At 48.2% G+C, this 20,209-nt stretch overlaps 1 protein-coding gene across 1 annotated transcript in view; it reads right to left on the reverse strand.

Moving 5' to 3' along the window:
* LOC311523429 (solute carrier family 23 member 1-like) overlaps nucleotides 1–20,209 on the reverse strand; it is a gene marked incomplete at its 5' end in the record, with an annotated part of 92,430 nt that overhangs the window by 24,500 nt on the left and 47,721 nt on the right. The window contains 2 exons of the mRNA XM_084633399.1: nucleotides 12,320–12,501; nucleotides 15,781–15,940. Of these exons, the coding sequence (XP_084489525.1) occupies nucleotides 12,320–12,501; nucleotides 15,781–15,940 (342 nt within the window). The remainder of the gene's footprint in view (nucleotides 1–12,319; nucleotides 12,502–15,780; nucleotides 15,941–20,209) is intronic.

Here is a 20,209-nt window from a genome sequence, read left to right on the forward strand (position 1 = left end):
AGAGAGAAAAATCTAGCTGCTGAGTTAGCAGATGAACTGGAGTTTGGTAGGAAGTGAGGTGATAAAATAAAAGATATCCAGGAGAATAGAAATAGGGGACTTGGAAATGAGAAGGAAAACTAGGAGAAGTTTTGAGTCAGTAGAAGCTGAAAAAAATTGAATAGGGTAAGCGAGAAGACACTATTAGAAATGGGAAGTAGTGGGAAATAAAATCTACAGCCGTACTGGAGAGAGCGACTCAAGGGAAAGAACTGAAAGGAAATATAACTGGTGGAACAGGGAATTGATCAGAAGCTGTGTTAGAGTAAAAAGATCCTGAAAACAGTACATGAGAAGCCCACCTACAAAGGACCTAAAGTAAATGAACAGAGAGAATGACTGTTTGAAAATCTATTGAAGGAACACAGGTCAAAGGCACTTACCGGACAAGTGAGGGCCCCTAGGTAAAGAAACCCCTCTTGTGGAAAAACTCAATGAAGAGAGAGACCGCCCCAGGAACACCAAATCTAAGGAGCACTTCTAGCCAAAGAGACACAAAGGATAGGACAGCAAGAGTGGAGCTGGACTTAGAACCAAGGAGAGGAAAAGTTGATTCTTTGCCAAAATGACACAGTATATTAAGTAAATTTCTTCATTCTTGGTAAAAACAATGCATTTGGTGTTAACTGCACAAAGGAAGAGTAGTGTGTACAAGCTTGCAAAGGTTAATGTGTTGGTAACATCTAGTTTATTAATATAAGTAGTCAGTACTCAGTAATATTGTATATTATTTATGCTTCTGCTACAATCTTTGAGTTTTCCCTTATAAAGTTCTAAAAATTTAAAGTTCTCTCGTTTGTCTTGGTTTGCCTCTGCCTCTCCACACAGTTGGCATAGCCTCATTTAGCCTGGCTCACTGCAATAAATGTAATAATGTTCTGAGCACTATGAAGTGCACGGATGTAATGAGATGAAGAGGTTTTCTAAGAGACAAAACGTGTAGATAAAACACTCAAGATAAGGAAAGATATTTAAAGCACTAACAGGAACGGCTATCCTTGTTACCATATAAAAATATGCCACGACACAGTCAGAGCATTGACTAACTGGCTGTCACAGAGTCACCGGGCGATGCTCTGGAGTGACTCCATATGAAGCCAGTCGGGACTCTGGGGGATCCTCCTCTCTCTGAGCAGACTGTCTCCAGGGCAAGAAGCTTAACAGCTTCGACCTTCCTGAGTCTGACCTTGGAGCATTCAGCATCCCATTCCACACCGTGCGCTTCCCACAGCGAGTCCGCACCGGCGGGGCTCCTGAGGAAGCCAGAGGGCCCTGCACCCCACCTCCGCAGTCAGATGTGATTCTCGGCCAGCCAATAAAACAGAAGGTTTATTAGACGACAGGAACATGGCCTAAAACAGAGCTTGTAGGTACAGAGAACAGGACCCCTCAGTCCGGTCCGTCTTGGGGGGCGGGAGGCCAGAGCCCCATCTGGGCCTCCTTCCATTTCCCCAGCCAGCTCCAAACTGAAACTCTCCTGTCCCTCCTCTCGCCTGTGTCTCTTTCCCAGGCCAGGAGGCCACCTGATCTCTTTGTTCTCCAACACCTTCAGCTGGCACCTTTGTAGAGGAGGGGCCCAGGCCATCAGTTGCCAGGAGACAGGGTGTCGGCCATTCTCTGTGCAGACACCATCACACTGGGCTTCTAGGGCTCTTCAACAATCAGACACCCTTATCCCACCACCTAGATACTTAAGAAATGCCTAATGGAAACTGAGGCACTCACAAAGCATTCAGAGAAAACATTAAGAACATTCCCACTTCATCACATCTCTCCCCCCTTCGAGACCAAACTGAGTGGGGTCACTTTAGCCAGCGACCTGGGGAAGTTCAAACCCACCAACGTTCCCATGGATGCCCCAGCATTTCTCCCATTCCTTGGTGGGAGTTTCACCAGGCCCTTCCAGTTTCACACCCTCCCTTAGGTCGGGTGTGCTCGACTGGCACTCAGAGGCCACATTTGGGAAGGTTTATGCAGCCCGTGCCCTTTTGCCACCCCAAAACCCCTGGGGTTCAAACTGGGTTCTGGTATTCTCCCAGAGCTCCAGTCTGGAGGGCTGTGATTTGGGCTCTCTTGGTTAAGAGCCCCCATCTTGACTTTGGCCACCCTCTGACCAGGTGTCTCTGTGACCAGCATCTCAGCATCAGCCCCTTTCATTTGATGCAGCCACGTCGGGGCAGAGTGGTCGGTATACGCCTAAAGCGCCGCCCAAATAGATACAGCTGCAGCTTTTTAAGGGCCTGCACCATGGCCAGGCATTTCTTCTCTATGGCCACATAGTTCTGCTCCCGGGGCAGCAGCTTCTTGCTCAAGTACCCGATGGGGTGTCTCTCCCGCTTAGCATCAGCACCGCACCCAGCCCTGCGTCTGACCCGTCAGTGAACACGGTAAAGGTCTTGGCAATGTCTGGGTTTACCAGATTTACCGGGCCCTGGATTAGAGCCTCCTTCAGTGCACAGAGAGCCCTCTGGTACTGCTTGGTCCAGACCACCTCATCTGGCTTCCCCTTCTTACATAGCTCAGTGATGGGGGCAGCTAGGGAGCTCAAGGGGGTACAAACCTCCGGTAATACCCTGCTAACCCAATAAAGGCCTGGACCCGTTTCTTGGTCTGGGGAACAGGCCAATCTCTGATCTTCTCCACCTTCTGGAAAGGTTCCTCTGTGATGGACAGGGGTCTCAAGGGAGCTTCACCCTTCTCCCGGGCCTTCCCCACCCTCTGGCAGGGTCGCAGGACCTGCTGGGTTGCGTCACAGACTCCGGGCCAGTAAAAGTTCTGCAACAGCCACTGCCTGGGGCGTTGGATCCCCTGGTGTCCTGAGAGAGGGATATCATGGGTGAGGTACAATAGCCTGTGGCGATACTTCTGGGACACCACTAGCTGCCTCCTGATCCTCCACAGTTCTGCTTCCCCCGGGGGAGCCCATTCCTGGTACAGAAATCCCTTCTCCCACAGGAATCTTTCCCTGCAGCCTTCCCCAAGGGAAGCACGGTGGCCAGCAAGTTCCCTCAGCTTCTCCTTCTGCAGCTCAGTCTGGAATTCAGCTGCTGGAGAAGGGATGGGGACCTGTTCCCTCTCACTGGCTGGGCTGGGGTCACAGCCTTGCTGAGCCCTGTCCCTGGTAGCTCCCTCCCTGCCGTGGGATCACTTCCCAGCAGCCCCTCTGGACCAAGCAAACCTGGTTGGCAGCCGTCCTGCCCTGCCTGTGTCTCCCCACACTCAGCTGGGGTCTCCGTTCCCCCCATGCTCAGAGCTGCCTTTGCTGTCCCAGTGGGGGCAGGCAGTGAGCTCGCTGCTTTGATCACAGCATCAGAGCCAGTGTGAGCACCCTCTCAGGTGTGCATGGGGGTGGGGAGCATCTCTCCATCCCACTCTGCCCTAGGAGGCTAATTACAGGCAGGCAGGTATCCCGAGCTTAGCAGCTCCTCCCACTGGCCAGCCAGGTCATTTGCCTTTTCACTGACCATTTCCATCTTAGCCAATTGTTTCCCTGGATTCAAATTCAAGTCCTCGGCCGTTACAGGAGCTCGGCCTGGATCCTGTCCCAAAGAAAGACAGTCATCCCCCAACAGGACCTCACAGTTGATATCCTGGAGAACCCCAACTACCAGCCAGACCGACCCCTCCTGTGTCTTCACAGGGATCTGGGCCATAGGCAGGGAGAGGGGCTTCATACCTGGGACCTTCACCCAGTTCACAAAGCCCCTCAGCATCTGGTGGGCCTACACCACCCGGGGTCTGACAACAGTTCTCTGTCCCAGAATGTCGCCACCCCAGGAATGTCTCCCCATTGACCATCACCTTCCACTCCCACTGGGACTCTGAGGGGCCTGAGCCCAGGAAACTCCACGCTAAGACATATAGGCTGGGGCCAGGAGTGGAAGCCTGTCCACCACCCCACCCATCTGGCTGATGGCATCTATGTCCTTGGGACCCAGAAAGGGAGCTACATACCGGGGCTTTTCCGCAGGGTCTCCCTGGTTCAAATCACCAGCCTGCTTGAAGGCACTGAGGTAGGCATCCACATCCCCCCACTCCTTAACCAGGGGCAGCAATTTAGTATCAAGGTTCCCAGCAGAACTGGCAACCCAGGGTCTATCCCCACTCACCCCTGGGAAGTCCCCTATGCCTCTCTGCTCCCCCATCGCCAGTTCATGCTGCTGCTGCTGCTTCTTCTGCAGTTCTTTCTTGGGCTCTCGCTGTCTCTCATGGTCCTCTCGCTCCTTCGGACTCAGCTCCAGTCCCATCTGTGTCTGACCCCCTGATGGGGACCCCGATCATGAAGACCCCCATCTAGTCGGGGACAGGAGTCTTGGGGATGCCTGGTTACCGCTCCAGCTGCTCCCAGATCCTCTTGTAGCCCCATCTGGGTCAGGAATCTGCTCCTTAGGCAGTCATCATTTTCCAGCTGCATGACTAACTGTGCTTTGGTGAACTTTCCAACCCGTAACCCTCTCTTTTTGCACAGGTTTACAATGTCCTTCTTAAGGAGATGGTGATAGGCCATCACTTCGCTGCTCCCAAGTTGCTGTGGACTCGCAGGCCTGTGCGCTCTCAGCTCCCCATGGTTTCAAGGAAGAGCCCCTAGTGTGCCAGCCCTTCTCCAGGTCACCACCTCTCTCCCAGGGTCGAGCCGCAGACTCCTCCACCCCTGAGACTGCTCACCGCAGTCCCCAGGGAGACCCGTTACTGCAACAGTCCTTCTTGCTGGTCACACTCCCAGGGGTTAAGCGTAGCTCCTCTGCCCCCTGAAACCACTCCTCTCTGAGCCTTCAGCATGCCTGGTCCTCATTAATCCGCCTTCATTTTACTGCTCCCCAGTCACTTACTGCAAGAAGCGCCATTCACAGGGTGCAGTAGAACCCACCTCTAACAACAGTTGTCACACAGTCACCAAGCAATGCTCTGGAACTACTCCATACAAAGCCAGTCAGGACTTTGGGGGAGCCTCCTCTCTGTCAGTAGACTGGGAGGCTCCCCCAGAGTCCTGACTGGTTTCGTATGGAGTAGTTCCAAAGCATTGTCCGGTGACTCTGTGACAGCTGGTGCCAGTGGTGGGATAAGGATGTGTGATTGTTGCAGAGCCCTAGAAGCCCAGTGTGATGGCGTCTGCACAGAGAACGGTCGATACCCTGTCTCCTGGCAACTGATGGCCTGGGCCTCTCCTCTATAAAGGTTGCCAACTGAAGGTGTTAGAGAACAAAGAGATCAGGTGGCCTCCTGGCCTGGGAAAGAGACAAAGGCGAGAGGAGGGACAGGAGAGTTTCAGTTTGTAGCTGGCTGGGGAAATGGAAGGAGGCCCAGATGGGGCTCTGGCCTCCCTGCCCCCCAAGACGGACTGGACTGAGGGGTCCTGTTCTCTGTACCTACAAGCTCTGTTTTAGGCCATGTTCCTGTCGTCTAATAAACCTTCTGTTTTATTGGCTGGCCGAGAATCACATCTGACTGCGGAGGTGGGGTGCAGGGCCCTCTGGCTTCCTCAGGAGCCCCGCCGGTGCGGACTCGCTGTGGGAAGCGCACGGTGTGGAATGGGATGCTGAATGCTCCAAGGTCAGACTCAGGAAGGTCGAAGCTGTTAAGCTTCTTGCCCTGGAGACAGTCTGCTCAGAGAGAGGAGGATCCCCCAGAGTCCCGACTGGCTTCATATGGAGTCACTCCAGAGCATCGCCCGGTGACTCCGTGACACTGGTTAGGCATGGAAAGCTTTCACAGACACCGGTTTCTTTTTCCCAATTTCTAAAGCTACAGAACCCAACATATCTGCCCTTTTGTGCGGTTGGACCAATGAAGATTGTTGGTAGGTTTATGAATGGTTTGAAAAATGGTATTTTAGGTGGAGCTGATAGTACTGCCTGTTAAGGTTACCCAACACCTCCTATTATAAGGCCAGCCAATTTTATAAGCAACCGAAAACAACCTACAATCATTCAGGCTAAAGTTTTGCATGCTGGTTGTCTGACTCAGGATGCCTACGTTTGAAAAATTTCAGCTAAAACAGATCAGCCATTTCCAAGAATGAGGCTACGGAAACTCAGTTGCTTTACCCATAGTAAAAAGTTCTGAAAACCTTTTCTTTGAACAGCTCCAGCATGACCATGCCTTGAAATTTGGTCGTTGGGTCAGGAATGTGCCTTTTGCCATCCTGTGAAAATCCACCCAAATGTATCCAAGTTATTAGCCTTTGGGGAAAAAAATTACAGTTTGCATATACTCATTAGAAAGTTATTTGATTTTAGCAGCTAACATTTCTGAAGATTATATCCTCACTGAGCATGCTCCAGCCTCTTTCAGCTCCTAGTGCTGACCCGACAGCATATGCACCATGCCCACAGAGCAAGAGAGCAGACTTTCACCTAGGCATACAGGGACAAAGATAGAGTTGCCCTGAAAAGGATGTTCCCAGCTGCTCTGGGCCAGGGTGAAACTGGGCACCAGAATGGAGAGAAGGGAGCCTGTCTCTCCTGTACTCTCAGTGCCACCCCTCCCTCCTGGTATCCAGGCACTGTGGAGGAGGAAGCCATCTGATGCAATTGCAGAGGGGACAAGAGCCATACCTGCAGGGAGGGAAAGGAGTAGATTGGGACAAGGGGGTCTAGTGAGACTGGCACTAGAGGGTGGCAGGACAGAGGAGGTTGGTAGACTAGGAGCCAGTGAGGTAAACAGAGGAAGGAATAAGAGTTAGTTGTCTTGGAGGAAGGGGCAGGAAGACCAAGAAGAGACTAGAATTGAAGGGAGGTTAGGATTGGCAGGACAAGGAGACTGGGGCTAGGAATGTGGTGGAGGGAACCGGGGAGGGGAGAGGGGGGGACAGGGACAGGACAGATCTAACAAGAATCTGGGCTGTGCAGGGAGAACTAGGACTGGCTGGGCAAAGACTGGGACAAGGATGGGGAGGAGGTGTTGAGGGGGACAGATTGGATGAGGACCCTGGGGAGAGAAGGTAGGACAGAGCCAGTCTATGCACACGAGGGAGAGAGACAAAGAGCCAGGAGTGAGGGGACTAAGACTATCTAGGCAAGGAGGCTAGGCCTGGGATGAGAATCCTGAGGAGTGGCGCCTCGTACTGGCTAAGTGAATGGGACCGAGACAAGGAACCAGGGGTGAGGAAGAGACAGGGACAGGTTGATGGGGACAGGGCAGAATATTAAAACATTAAGATTTTAAATTTAAGCACTCAGAAGTTTGGAAATGCCAGCAGTAAGGCTGCCTGTGCAACCTTAATTCAGCCCCTATGCATATGCATTATAATACAGCCTATAGTTACATGCTCTTTTTTCCCATAGGACCCTAGCCTCATTCAGTGCACAGGGTGAACCTGTTCTGGGGATGAATCAGGGCTGTTGTCTGTAGGACCCCCTGCTACAATGGTTGCAGAAGTTGGAAGGTGTAGATCTGGGACAGGTGGGTCTCGACTTGCCCAAAGCTAAAGGCCTCCCACCCCCAGCTAGGGGGAGATGCTGCTAAGCCCAAGCTACAAGTGAGGGAGTGGGACAATGCAGGGGGGAGGGGCAGAGAGAAACAGGAACAGGAGTGAGGTCATTGGTTGAAAATCAGAGAACCAAAAGAAGCAATCAAGCAGAGAACTCCGACGGCACCCACTGCTTTTCAAAGGCACTGAAGGAGTCAGCGGACACCACCGAGAGGAACTCAGCCTGGAGGCGTGATCGAACAAGGAAATGGAAATAGGCCCCACAGTTGCAGAGTATTTCCCCCATCCTCCTTCCTCCTCCTGGAGGGATGGATGGCCATCTTGGCCAGCCCCAGGAATAGGTCGACGAGGAGATTCTGCAACTTTGTGGGGGAGCACAGATCAGGAGGTATGGGGAAAGTACAGCCAGAACCTGAGTCAGAGATTCTGAAGGAGTCAGAAGAGGGGCTGCCACCTGATGCACCCTGCATAGACATGTGACAGGGTCTCCCTCTCACCGCAAAAGGGACAGCTGTGGTGGAGCCTGTGAACCATGCCAGGCATATGCCTGTGCTCTCAGCTCTGTAGAGGAGCTTCCAATTAATATCCCTGGCAGGCCGTGACATCAGAGTGGAGTATAGGCTAGCCCCATGGAGTTCCTTGCCCTCCTCAGGTGGCATCAGGTCTCACCACTTGGCGTCAGGGGAGGACACAAGAGAGAGGAAGTCGATGGAGTGAAACATGAGTGCATGAAGGTGTTCTCTAGGCATGGTACAGGATGGACCAGCTGAATTGCAAGTTGTGTAGTGAAAGAGGCAGGAGATTGCAGGAAAAGAAAGGATGGTCTCATGGTTGAACAACTATGCTGTCCTGGTGAACTGGATGCTAACCCTGCCTCTGCCACAGAGTTATATGATGCTGGGAAAGTCACTTAATCCAGACCTTTCACAGGTAGACATTAAGTGGCTGTGTCATTTTTGGATGCCTGACTTGAGATCCCAACGTCTGTTTTCAGAAACGCTGAGCATTCACAGCTACAACTGAAGTCAGTGGGACCTGTATCAAGTCCCAGGTGTCTCAACTTGGGAACCCAGACGTGAACACTTTTTAATTTGATCTCTCTGGGCTTTAGTTCCCCAGCCATAAAATGGGGATAACAGCCCCTCATCTCACCATGGTGTAGTGAAAATAAATCCATTAGAATTTGTGAAACACTCAGATACTATAGTGATGAGCTCCACAGAAAAGTCCATGGGAAAATAAATAATTCTCTCTGCAGAGTAGGGCTTGAATAGTGTGCAGGAAATAAAGACTAGGGCCATACTATTGACCAATGAGAAGACAACACAATATTGAATAGCTACTCGTTAAGTGAGCACCATCCTGTACAATGAATGAGGCAGGTGCCTATGGGGAAAAATATGTGATCATAAGAACAGCCATACTAGGTCAGACCAATGGTTCATCAAGCCCAGTGTCTTGTCTTCACACAGTGGCCGTCACCAGATGCTTCAGAGGGAATGAAAAGAACAGGGCAATTATAGAGCGAGCCATTCTCTGTTGTCCAGTCTCAGCTTCTGGCAGTCAGAGGTCTAGGGACACCAGAGCATGGGGTTGCATCCTTGACCATTTTGTCTAATAGCAATTGTTGGACCTGTCCTCCAGGAACTTATCTAATTCTTGTTTGAACCCAATTATACTTTTGGCCTTCAAAACATCACCTGGCAATGAGTTCCACAGGCTGTGCATTATGTGAAGTACTTTCTTCTGCCTATTAATTTCACTGGGTGATCCCTGGTTCCAGTGTTATATGAAGGGATCAATAACATTTTCTTATTCACTTTCTTCATCCCATTCATAATTTTATAGATCTCTATCATAGCCCCTTCGTTTTAGCTTTTCTAGGATGAACAGTCCCCGTCTTTTTAATCTCTCCTTGTATGGAAGCTGTTACACACCATTAATCATTTTGTTGCCCTTATCTCTACTTTTTCCAAATCCAATATATCTTTTTTGAGATGGACGACCAGAACTGCATGAAGTATTCAAAGTGTGGGCATACCAGGGATTAATATAGAGGCATTATGATATTTTCTGTCTTATTATCTATCCCTTTCCTAACGGCTCCAAACATTCTGTTCACTTTTTTGACTGCTGCTACACACTGAGCAGATGTTTTCAGAGAACTATCCACAGTGACTCCAAGATGTCTTTCTTGAAGGTAAAAACTCATTTAGACGCCATCATTTTGTATGGATTGTTATGTTTTCCAATGTTCATTGCTTTGCATTTATCAACACTGAATTTCAATTTGCCAGTTTGTTGCCCAGTCACCCAGTTTTCCCTTTGTAACTCTTCGCACTCAGCTTTGAACTTGACTATCCTGAGTAATTCTGAATCATCTGCAAACTTTGTCCCCTCACTGTTTTCTGCCTTTTCCAGATCATTTATGAATATGTGGAACAGCACTCGTTCCACTACAGAATCTTGGAGGACCCTGCTATTTACCTCTGCCCACTGTGAAAACCAACCATTTATTCCTACCCTTTGCTTCATGGCTTTTAACTAGTTACTGATTCCCATAACTGCGTACTTTGCTTAAGAGCCTTTGGTGTAGGAACTTGTCAAAGCTTTTCTGAAAATATAAGTGCACTATATCCACTGGATCACCATTACATGCTTGCTGACACCTTCAAAGAATTCTATTAGATTGGTGAGGCATGATTTTCCTTTACAAAAATTGTGTTGACTCTTCCCCCAACATACTATGTTCATTTAGGTATCTGATACGTCTGTTCTTTACTATAGGTTCAACTAGTTTGCCCAGTACTGAAGCTAGGCTTACTAGCTTGTAATTGCCAGGATCGCCTCTGTATCTCTCTTTAAAAAATCAGCATTACCGTAGGTATCCTCCAATTACCTGGTACAGAGGCTGATTCAAGCGATAGGTTATATACCACAGTTTTGTATTTAAGTTCCTTCAGAACTCTTGGGTGAATGCCATCTGGCCCTGGTGTCTTATTACTGTTTAGTTTATCAATGTGTTCTAAATCCTCCTCTGCTGACACCTCAATCTGAAACAGTTCCTCAGATTTGTCACCTGAAAAGAATGGCTCAGATATGAGAATTTTCCTCACAGTGAAAACTAATGCAGAGAATTCATTTAGCTTCTCCACAACAGCCTTGTCTTCCTTGTGTGCTCGTTTAGCACCTCTATAGTCCAGTGGCCCCACTGACTGTTTGGCAGGCTTCCTGCTTCTGAAGTTGGTTGGTTTTAGTTTTTGTGTCTTTTGCTAGTTACTCTTCAACTTCTTTTTTTGCCTAATTATACTTTTATACTTGTCTTGCCAGAGTTGATGCTTCTTTCTATTTTCCTCACTAGGATTTTATTTCCCATTTTAAAGGATGTCTCTTAACCTTTAACTGCCTCTTTTACTCTGTGTAGACACGTGGCACTTAATACTCTTACTATTTATTTAAAGAAATTGGGTATACATTTAGCATGAGCCTCTATTATAGTGTTTTTAACTAGTTTTCATTCAGCTTGCAGGCATTTCATTCATGACTGTTCCTTCTAATTTCTGTTTAACCAACTTCCTCATTTTTATGTAGTTCCAGCAATGTAGCTTTTAACTTCAAAAAGGGGGTTTCTTTGGTATTCCCCCCAGCCTACACACACAAGGATCGTGTAATTGAAGACTCAATGCATACGAACAAAGGGGCTGAATTAAGATTGCACAGGCAACCTTAATTCTGGCATTTCTTAACTTCTGACTGCTTGACTTTGCAACCTTAATAATGTTCTTTTAATGTAGTTTTTGTGGGTAATACATACTCACATACCCACTGGTCACCCGCTCTGGCCTTAAAGGGCTTAAAACAGCCCAGAAGTGGGCTGTGGCTGGGAGCAAGCAGTTCCCAGGCCGACTGGGGGAAGCAGGCTCAGCTGTGGCCACGCCCCAATCAGGGCTCAGCTGGCCCTTATAAGAGGGCAGTGGGGTAAGAGCAGACAAAGTCTCTCTCTACATTTAGACGGAGAAGGGCCTGGCTGCTGGGGAGCATACCTGGGTACCTAAGGTGAAGCAGGGCTGGGAAAGGCCAGAGGAACTGGGAGGCTCCAGACTGGAAAAGCCCCAGGCTGCAGGCTTGGCAGATGGCCTAAGATAGGTACTGGGGTTGCAGGGGGCAGCCCACGGGTAGGCAGAGGCAGCAGGTCTAAACCCCCCTTGCCTGTGATGATTGGCTAATACACTGCAGTCTGCCCCAGTGAACGGGGGCTAGATGGTGACTGGGCAGTAGCCAAAGACTGAAGTGAGGTGAGGGTTCATCGGGGAGGGGAGACCCAGAGACTGTGGGGCACTGCCAGGGAGCAGCACCCTAGGGAAAGGGGAACCGGGGTCCGGGAGGGACATGGGGGCCAGTGGCAAGCGGGACACTGGCCTGCAGAGGGTGCTCCGGAGGCTGGAAGAGCTAATTCCCTGAGAGACCAGCAAGAGGCTCTGCAGGGATGAGTCTCACATACATACATATGCACACGTGTAACAGAACGACTATGACAGAGCATTTGTACACTGAAGATGCCACACAAAAATAACAATTAGTTTGTTTGTTGCTGCTTTGGAATTTTAAAAATCAAATGCATTTTCTGTTTGTGGTATGTGTGTAAATGTAAAGGCTATAATCTCTTTGGGGCAGGGTCTGTGTTACCATCGGTGTCTTGTGCAACGCTCAGTACCCTGTCAGCATTTAACAGTGCATTTAGAATCCAGAGGTCATTTCCCCACCAGCGGGTAATGACGGATCCAATTTCTGATTTAGACTATTTATCCCATTAATCTGACCCCAGTTTTGCGAAGGTGAAGTGTTACTTACATGGCTGATATGCCCCAATGTGAGCCAGCTTCATCTCCTGCAGAGTTGAAGAGAGGCAGCGCAACCAAGGTTATGGTTGGGGCAATGGTCAACGGACCGATGAATCGCATCAGAAATCCAACCAGGCCAGAAAATCCAACAAATATTTGGAGACAGGAAGCGACCATGATGGCTCCCTGCAGCTGAGAAACAGAGGGGAAGAAAGCAGAGATTTAAAGACTTTCTTTCTGAGTTAGTCCATTTTAGTCAGGTGGGCTCAAAGCACCTATGGGCCATGATTCAACTCCCACTGAAGTCAGGGGGAGTCTTTCCACAGATTTCAATGGGAGTTGGCTCAAACCTTAAATGAGGGCAACACTCACACAAGAATGCAGGCCCATTAACTCTCCACCTGACTTACCTACCTCTGATTCTACCTAATTGCCAGCTGTCCAAGGGGAGCTGGACTGTCAGAAGCCCAAGAGCTCTAAACAGAACCAAGTCAACCTAGCATCTACCCATCCTTTATTAAAGACTTTGAGCACAGGTTAGTGTTCGTTAAAGGGAAATTAAGTAGTAATTACTATTATGGGCATTGACCAAGGGTCAGATACTGCACAAGCGATCCTAACCCAGCTCTTCCAGCACCTTAGTCCTGATCAACCAACTCCACTGTTCTAGCCTTGAATTTTCACCTGGCTCTGCCAAAGCACCTCATGGGGAACTAGAATGTGTACCCACCTAACTCATTTCTAGTCAGGTCCTGATCAGGGCCCTGAGCCTGCAGATGCAGACTCGCATGAGTCAAGGTTTGCAGAGTCAGGCCCAGTGATTGCGTGACAAGCCAGTGCTCTGATCTCCTGAGGCTCAGCCAGGGAAGTTGTTGGATCATATTAAAGAAGTTCTGTATTAAAATCACAAATGAGTTTGACTCACCATAGTTTAAATTCCAGGGTATTACTAATTAAGAGGTCTCTTGGTTTTGGTCTCTTTTTACTGTTTCTCTCCCTCTCTGTGTGAAACTTGCAAGCTGCTAATTGTGTTAGTATATCCTATGACAGAGTCTGTTCTCAAAGCAATACTTTGTAACAACTACTCACATAGGGAAAGACTCAAAGCGATACTCTGTAACAACAGAAACAGCACACAGATTCCCTGTCCTTTTGTTGTATTTATCTAGCTTTGTTCACAATTGTGATTAAAATAGAGATAGAGGATGTATGTGGGTGGATGCTTGGTGTGGATAATAAATGAATGATCAGGGAGGTGCCAGCCCAGGAGTTCAGTATTGATCGGCCGAAGAATGCACAGAGTGGAGACAACCAGATGACCCCCGGAGGGCAGACTGGAATCCACCCAACAGCCTCAAGGATGGGAGAACCGAAGAACAAGGTAACATCTAGCAGCATGGAGCCGTCAGGAATGTGCAATCTGCTGATTGATTCAGCGGCAGCATGATGAAGCAATTCCCATAGACTGGCATAGGAATAAATTCCTGTAAAAATGGACTCTAGAAAGTGAGAACTTTGGGGTCTGATTCTGCAAGCCAACTTCTAGGAGCATCAGATGAGCATCTGACAAGGCCCTGCTCCCTCCTGGTGTCCAGACCACCTAGCCAGTGGCTTGGCACGAGCAACTCTAAGGCTGGTAACTATGATAACTTTGCAGAACCTCGTGTGTGTGTGTGTGTGTGTGTGAATAAGTATGAAATTGAATGGAACGTTATAGCTATAACTAAATGCTTACTAGGATTCTGTGTTCACAATAAATGTGGCATTTTGCCTTCTTCCCTTGAATAAGATCCTGCTGGTTTTTATTTTATTGGTATAACAAAGCAAAGGGAATCTTCAGCTGAACACAGAAATTAAATTTTTCTATTTAAATTTTCAAAGTGCTGGATGACCTGGAAGTCCCTTCTGTTTCTCTCTGTGGGTTGCAAATATAGTCACAGGCAGACCAGTCCAATAAACTCCTTAAATATCAGAGTCATTGGGCAATACCAAACATGTTCAGATAACCAGGAGAAGACAGCCAGGGAACTACAGTACACCAGCACTTAGATTAGGAGATAGGGCTAGTGGGCATGTGGATAGCCAGGCATCTGATTTATCTGAGTATTGCTTTCCTCTGCAGGACACATTGCTCACCATGCAACCTTTGTGTGCTTGGTAACTGTTGTGTATTTAAATAGTGTTTATTTACCCTACATACGAGTTATTAGTTAATCCCACTAAATAATGAATGAATTACTAGATACCTTGGCTCTCATGATGAGGCTTGACCCTGTGAGGTGCTGAGTGCCCTCAACGCCCACCACCTACAGTGAGATGAAGTTTTTAACACCTTGAGGCTCAAACCCCTGAATCAGTGGTTTCCAACCTGGGGTCTGCAGACTATGTCTAAGATTTCCAAAGGGGTCTGCACCTCCATTAGAAAATGTTTTAGGGGTCTGCAAAGAAAAAAAGGTTGAAAACCACTGACCAAAATGAGAAGGCAAGAAAACAGTTATCCTGTGACTGCACTGTACTTACTTGGGTCAACAGTGACCGTAATACGAATGCTCTGCACTGTACTGCAGCTTTCAGCCAGGATCTCAAAGCTCTTGACAAACATAAGCTGTTTCACAGTGCTCCAGCAGGCTGAAAAACGGAGGCACAGAGCGGCTAAGCAACTTGTTCAAGGTCAAACAGTGACTAAGTGACAGATCTGAGATAAGGTCACAGGTGGCCTGACTACAAGTCCCCATGCTTTAGCCAGCAGACCATATTATTTGCCTTCTTGTTTATGATCATTTGTGTCCTCCATGTTCTGCTAACATGACCAGTAGCTACAATGGTCTGGATCACATCTCTCAGATCAATACCCAGGGAAGGACCTCTGCAGAAGGGGATGGAAGTATCAGCCACCTCTGAAGTACCCTCCTCCTTCCCTTCCTGGGGGGAACTCCTCCCTCGGTGGAGATCGGCATGGAGGGAAGAGCTGGGGGTTGAACAAGGTGTATTATTCCCCGCTAGCCCAGTAGAGATTACACAGGAAGCGTAATTCAGCTCTAGGCTGTATATTCTTTTCTATGGACCCTCTTCATGCTGAAGAACCCATTCCATTGAGGGATGGTGTTTAAGGAAACCACAGCAGGGGAGGAGAACTGCTATAGCGGAACTCCACTGAGGGAGGGGTCCCTAGCAATAGATGGCTCTGGGATGGTCACTAGTTACCACAGAAACGGCCCTGACATGGAATATGTTTTCCCAGAAAATAAAATACTCTAACAGCATTTCCTCAGCCTTCGGGACAAGTTCATGAGTAAAGTCTATAAACCACAGATGTCTGTAGCGGTGCAAGTTAGAATGTAGCCTTGTATTTACAAGTAAAAAGGTATGTCTCCTGGGACCTGATGTTCCCTCTAACACCTCAAGGCCCATTCAGATGATACACCTCAGGTTTTTATAGCTGCCCTTCTGGCAGTAGCTCACAGGGATTACCTCTCGCATCCTTGACTGCCAGACCTCGATGAACTCCGGCGAAGTAGCATTCACCTGGCTGGCATTCTGCGTCCACGCAGGGCATCTCCAGTTAGGGAGGGAGAGCATGGCAAGGGAAGGAGTCAAGAATGCAAAAGTCCCTCCTTGGAGAATGGGCAACCTGGAAACAAGCCAGAGGGCAGAGAGTTAAGCTATTTGATCTCTGGGAACCCACCTCGGGCAGGGCAGGGGAAGTATTTGGTTAGTAGTACTGTCTTCCTCCAGTGAGATACAGAAAGGATATTTCAGAGTGATTGACTTGGGTGGATGAGATGGATCAGTAAGCACCTCAGCATGCAGAGAGTCAGGGGAAATCCAGTGGTCTCAGCAGAGACCTGACAACAAAGAGGAGTCTTTAAGCCACACAATTACACTAAAGTTTTATTTCAAAAGGGGGATTCAGCCTCTCTCATGTTTGCCTTTGGCAATTTCCTCTTCAAAACACTGATTATTTCTGGGAACCCTGTCACCAACAATACCCAAGAGTTGGTATGTATTTTGACACAATAGTAGTACCCCAAGAATTGGAAAATGCTGCTTCTGGATTCAAACTTTGGATCCCTCACCCCTATTTGCGGTAGTTTTTAAGGAGGGAAAACAGTCATCTTAAAGCATGTGTCTGTATGTTTCGGATCAGATCTTTGTGCTACAAGATGGTAAAAGAACAAGGGAAGAGAAAAGGAAAGGAACCAAAGCAGAGAAAGAGTGACAGAAAGAAAAGGAGTACTTGTGGCACCTTAGAGACTAACAAATTTATTTGAGCATAAGCTTTCGTGAGCTACAGCTCAAAGCTTATGCTCAAATAAATTTGTTAGTCTCTAAGGTGCCACAAGAACTCCTTTTCTTTTTGCGAATATGGACTAACACAGCTGCTACTCTGAAACCCAACTGGCAGAAGTTTGTGGCTAAGTGTGACCGGGCAGAGGGGGAAGTTCTAGGAAACAGCAAAAGGGAAGGGAAAGAGACCCAGTCTGAGACTTAAATAAGGGGCCTGATTCTCTGTAAACAGGCTACAAGTAACTCTCAGTGAAGCAGTGATCTACTGGAGGGGGCTGCTGAGAGTCCCTGGTTAAAATTCTGCCACCAAATTGAAGGAATGTTGGGGTGATGGCCCTTGACGGAGTCATCCCCTCTGAATGCAGTTCATGACATCTCCAAAGTGCAGATTGCACCAAGTCCAGAATTCTCTGACAAGGTTTCCAGTGTTGCAACGCTCACCATTTTATTGTGATAGCTGGGATTTTTCTTAAAAACCCAGTTTCAGGGATCAAGAGACTGCCTGAAAATATCAGCTTTCATTAAGTTTCTGTCCCTCATAGTTGCAGAGAAAATCATGGAAACGTGAAGCAAGTGCACTCTAAAGTCTCAGAAAGCCAGAAGGAAAATAAATGATCCTCAATTTTTTTACTTAGAAAAAACCCAACAACCTTGTGACTTTGGCTGAGCTGAAATGATTTTTGTGTGGGTGGGGCTGGTAATATTGCGTTTCCTAGAGGAGGATGCCACTACCTCACCCAAGAACTCACTGCAAGGGTTTCACTCCCAACTAGCATATAATTAATTCTGTGGCCCCTCAAACCTTCCAGTGCAACACCCACACTTCTGTCCATTTAAGGTACGTATGTGGCCCCCATTATTGTAGTATTTGAGCTCTTCACAATCTGTACTGTATTCATCCTCACAACACCCATGTGATGTAGGGAAGTGCTATCACTGCCAATACACACCTGGGGAACTGAGACACAGAAAACATTAAGCGGCCTGCCCATGGAGCCTGTGGCAGAGCAAGAACCTAGATCCCCAGAGTCTCAGATTAGAACCCGAGCCACTGGACCCTTCTCTGTATACTTCTGGCCCACTAGGCTTATCAGAAGCTAGAAGAGGAGACATGTTGTGGTATCTGCACATGATTGCACCAAAGTGAACAGAAATTATTTGTACCCTGAAGCGGGAGAGGAAAACTGAGCCCGTTGTCTCTCACGTAGCAATGCCAAATGATAACACAGGGCTTCCAGGCTGGCCTAAATGCTCCAATTCCCCCCCCACACACACACACACACACTCTATAGTTTTGAATAAGTAATAGTACTTTGCCTTCTATAACGCCTTTCAACTTGGGATCCATACTTTACATAGATTAAACAATTGTCAGCCTGACAGTACGCAAACAGCTTAATCTTTTTTAGGCCTTTATCACCTGTGTTAAATTGCCTCCATGGGGACTTCATACATGCTAGTGGGATACCGATACTCTCTCCTTAAATCAGACCTCCCTGTTCTTTTGCCCCCACCCCACCCTTCAGCCCCTGCTCCAAGCTTTACCACCTTGTTATCCCACAGAACAAGGCAGAATCCGCACTGAGCTCTTTCTGAAAATCTCCCACTGGTGCTGCAGCACCAGTCCTGGGCCATCAGAGCTCCTTATTGTGGGAGCAATAGCATACACTAGGCTCAGGGAGTTTTACCACCATGTCATCATATAATGCTGCTTAGAGCAGGTCTTGACAATATGATGATATAAATGCTGTGTAACCCCCCCGGCATAGCTTAAGCCCTCTTCTCTGCCTGGTGCTTGCTAAGACCAATATTTGGAGCAGCTTCTCCCCTCTTCTTGAACAGGTCAGGTCCTGGGTTCCTCTTCTTGACTCATGGTTCCTCAAATGACTCCATGCTGTGCCAGATACACAGGGGCGCTGTCCCTTGAGAAATTAATGGCCATGTTTGTAGCGGACAAGGGGTGCTACGTCCAGTACCCAGGGGGACAATAAAGTAAATAAAACAAACATCAACAGAATGATACACACCAAACATAACCCTATAACTGGGACAGGGGAGGAGAGACAGGAAAATAGGACATGGTAAAGGAAAGGATTAAAAAGGTTAACTAATAGTTAACCAACATTTGTAAATAAACCAACTCCCCACCTCCTAACACACTCAAACTTTTCCAAACTCCTGCTTCCTCCCTAACACCTTCCCAAGGTGAATGATAGGCTGAGACTGAACATCCTGGGATTCTGTATTGCAGTGCTGGGGCATGGGCCTGCTTTTAAATAAACATCATTTTTCCCCACCCCTGGGTGGGTCAGGGTCCTCTCTCAACTGGGCTCATCTGTTCTCTGGTCTGGAATCCTCCTGTGGTCTCAGCTGGCTCTCAGTAGCTGGTCAAATCTTTCCCTAGTGGATTCTCATCACTGCAGTGCTAGAAATACCTGGTCCAAGCAGCTAAAGACTCAGCTGTACAAACTCCCTTCAGGGAAGTGGGAATTTAGCAGGGACTCCCTGAGCCATGTCGCATCTTTCTCAGCTTCCAAACAGAAAATCTGCAGCCCTGACTTGACTTTGGTCCAGTGGACGGCTCATCCAGATCATCCCATGCAGAAACCTCCTTAACCAGTCCCAGCAGGGATTTCTAGTTCCTTCTCTCCCCACCTCTGACTCCAAGCACTCTGGGAATGGGGTCGGAGGGCTCTGGCAGCCAACTTAGGCGTAACCCTTTCAACAGGGCTCCATAAGGAATGTCTACACAGCCCACAGCAGCGAGCCTCCCAGCCCAGTCAATAAACTCGGGCTAGCGAGGCTCATGCTAGAGCTCTTAAAAAAAAGCTGCGTAGCCAGTGCTTTGAGGTTGCAACTTGGGCTGGAGTGTGGCCCACCTCCCTCCTTGGGCTTCAGACCCCACGCTCCAGCCCAGACTACGCAGCTTCAAGAGCTCTAGCATGAGCCTCGCTAGCCCAAGTCTATTAACTGGCCTGTGTGGAAGTATAACATTGTATAAGTATAGCGTTGTATAAGGGGACATGCTGGATACATTGTGTATATGAGAGGGCATGCCAAAACATGTTACAAAGTATCTGAGGGAGCACACGTAGGGACAGTTAGCTTTTGAATGGAGAAGCAATTAAGATAGAGCCAGCACGTCTAAGAAGCAGGCATCAGAATGGAAGGTGTGAAGGGCAATTAGTTAACTGGAAGCTGTTAAAGGAGATTGTTAAGGGTGGCAGGTAATTGAAGATCCGTGACTGGTCTCAGGGATCTCGAAGGGTGGTGACTAAAATCTTTTTCTTCTTTTGTCTGTAACTTCTCTGTAACTTGTTCTCCAAAAAACTGTATAAATTAAGAGACAAGCCCCACTCGGGGGGCTCACTTCTAAATGTATTAGCAGAGCAGCTTTGCTAATAAAACAGAGTGGTCTGATAAATTGTGAGTCTGAGTCAAACTTTGACAATTTGGAGGTTCCACCAAGATGGCAAGCGGCTTCACTGAGGCTGTGTGATCCCTGACTACCTTGCAGGACGATCGTGGCAGCCGGCGCCTGGACGCTTAGTCCAAGCGATCCTCCACAAGACAGAAAGATACACAGCAGCAGCGCAGTCTACGCCATTGAACT

The sequence above is a fragment of the Lepidochelys olivacea genome, assembly GCF_965140295.1.
Source record: "Lepidochelys olivacea isolate rLepOli2 genome assembly, chromosome: 1".
NCBI classification, from domain to species: Eukaryota; Metazoa; Chordata; order Testudines; family Cheloniidae; genus Lepidochelys; species Lepidochelys olivacea.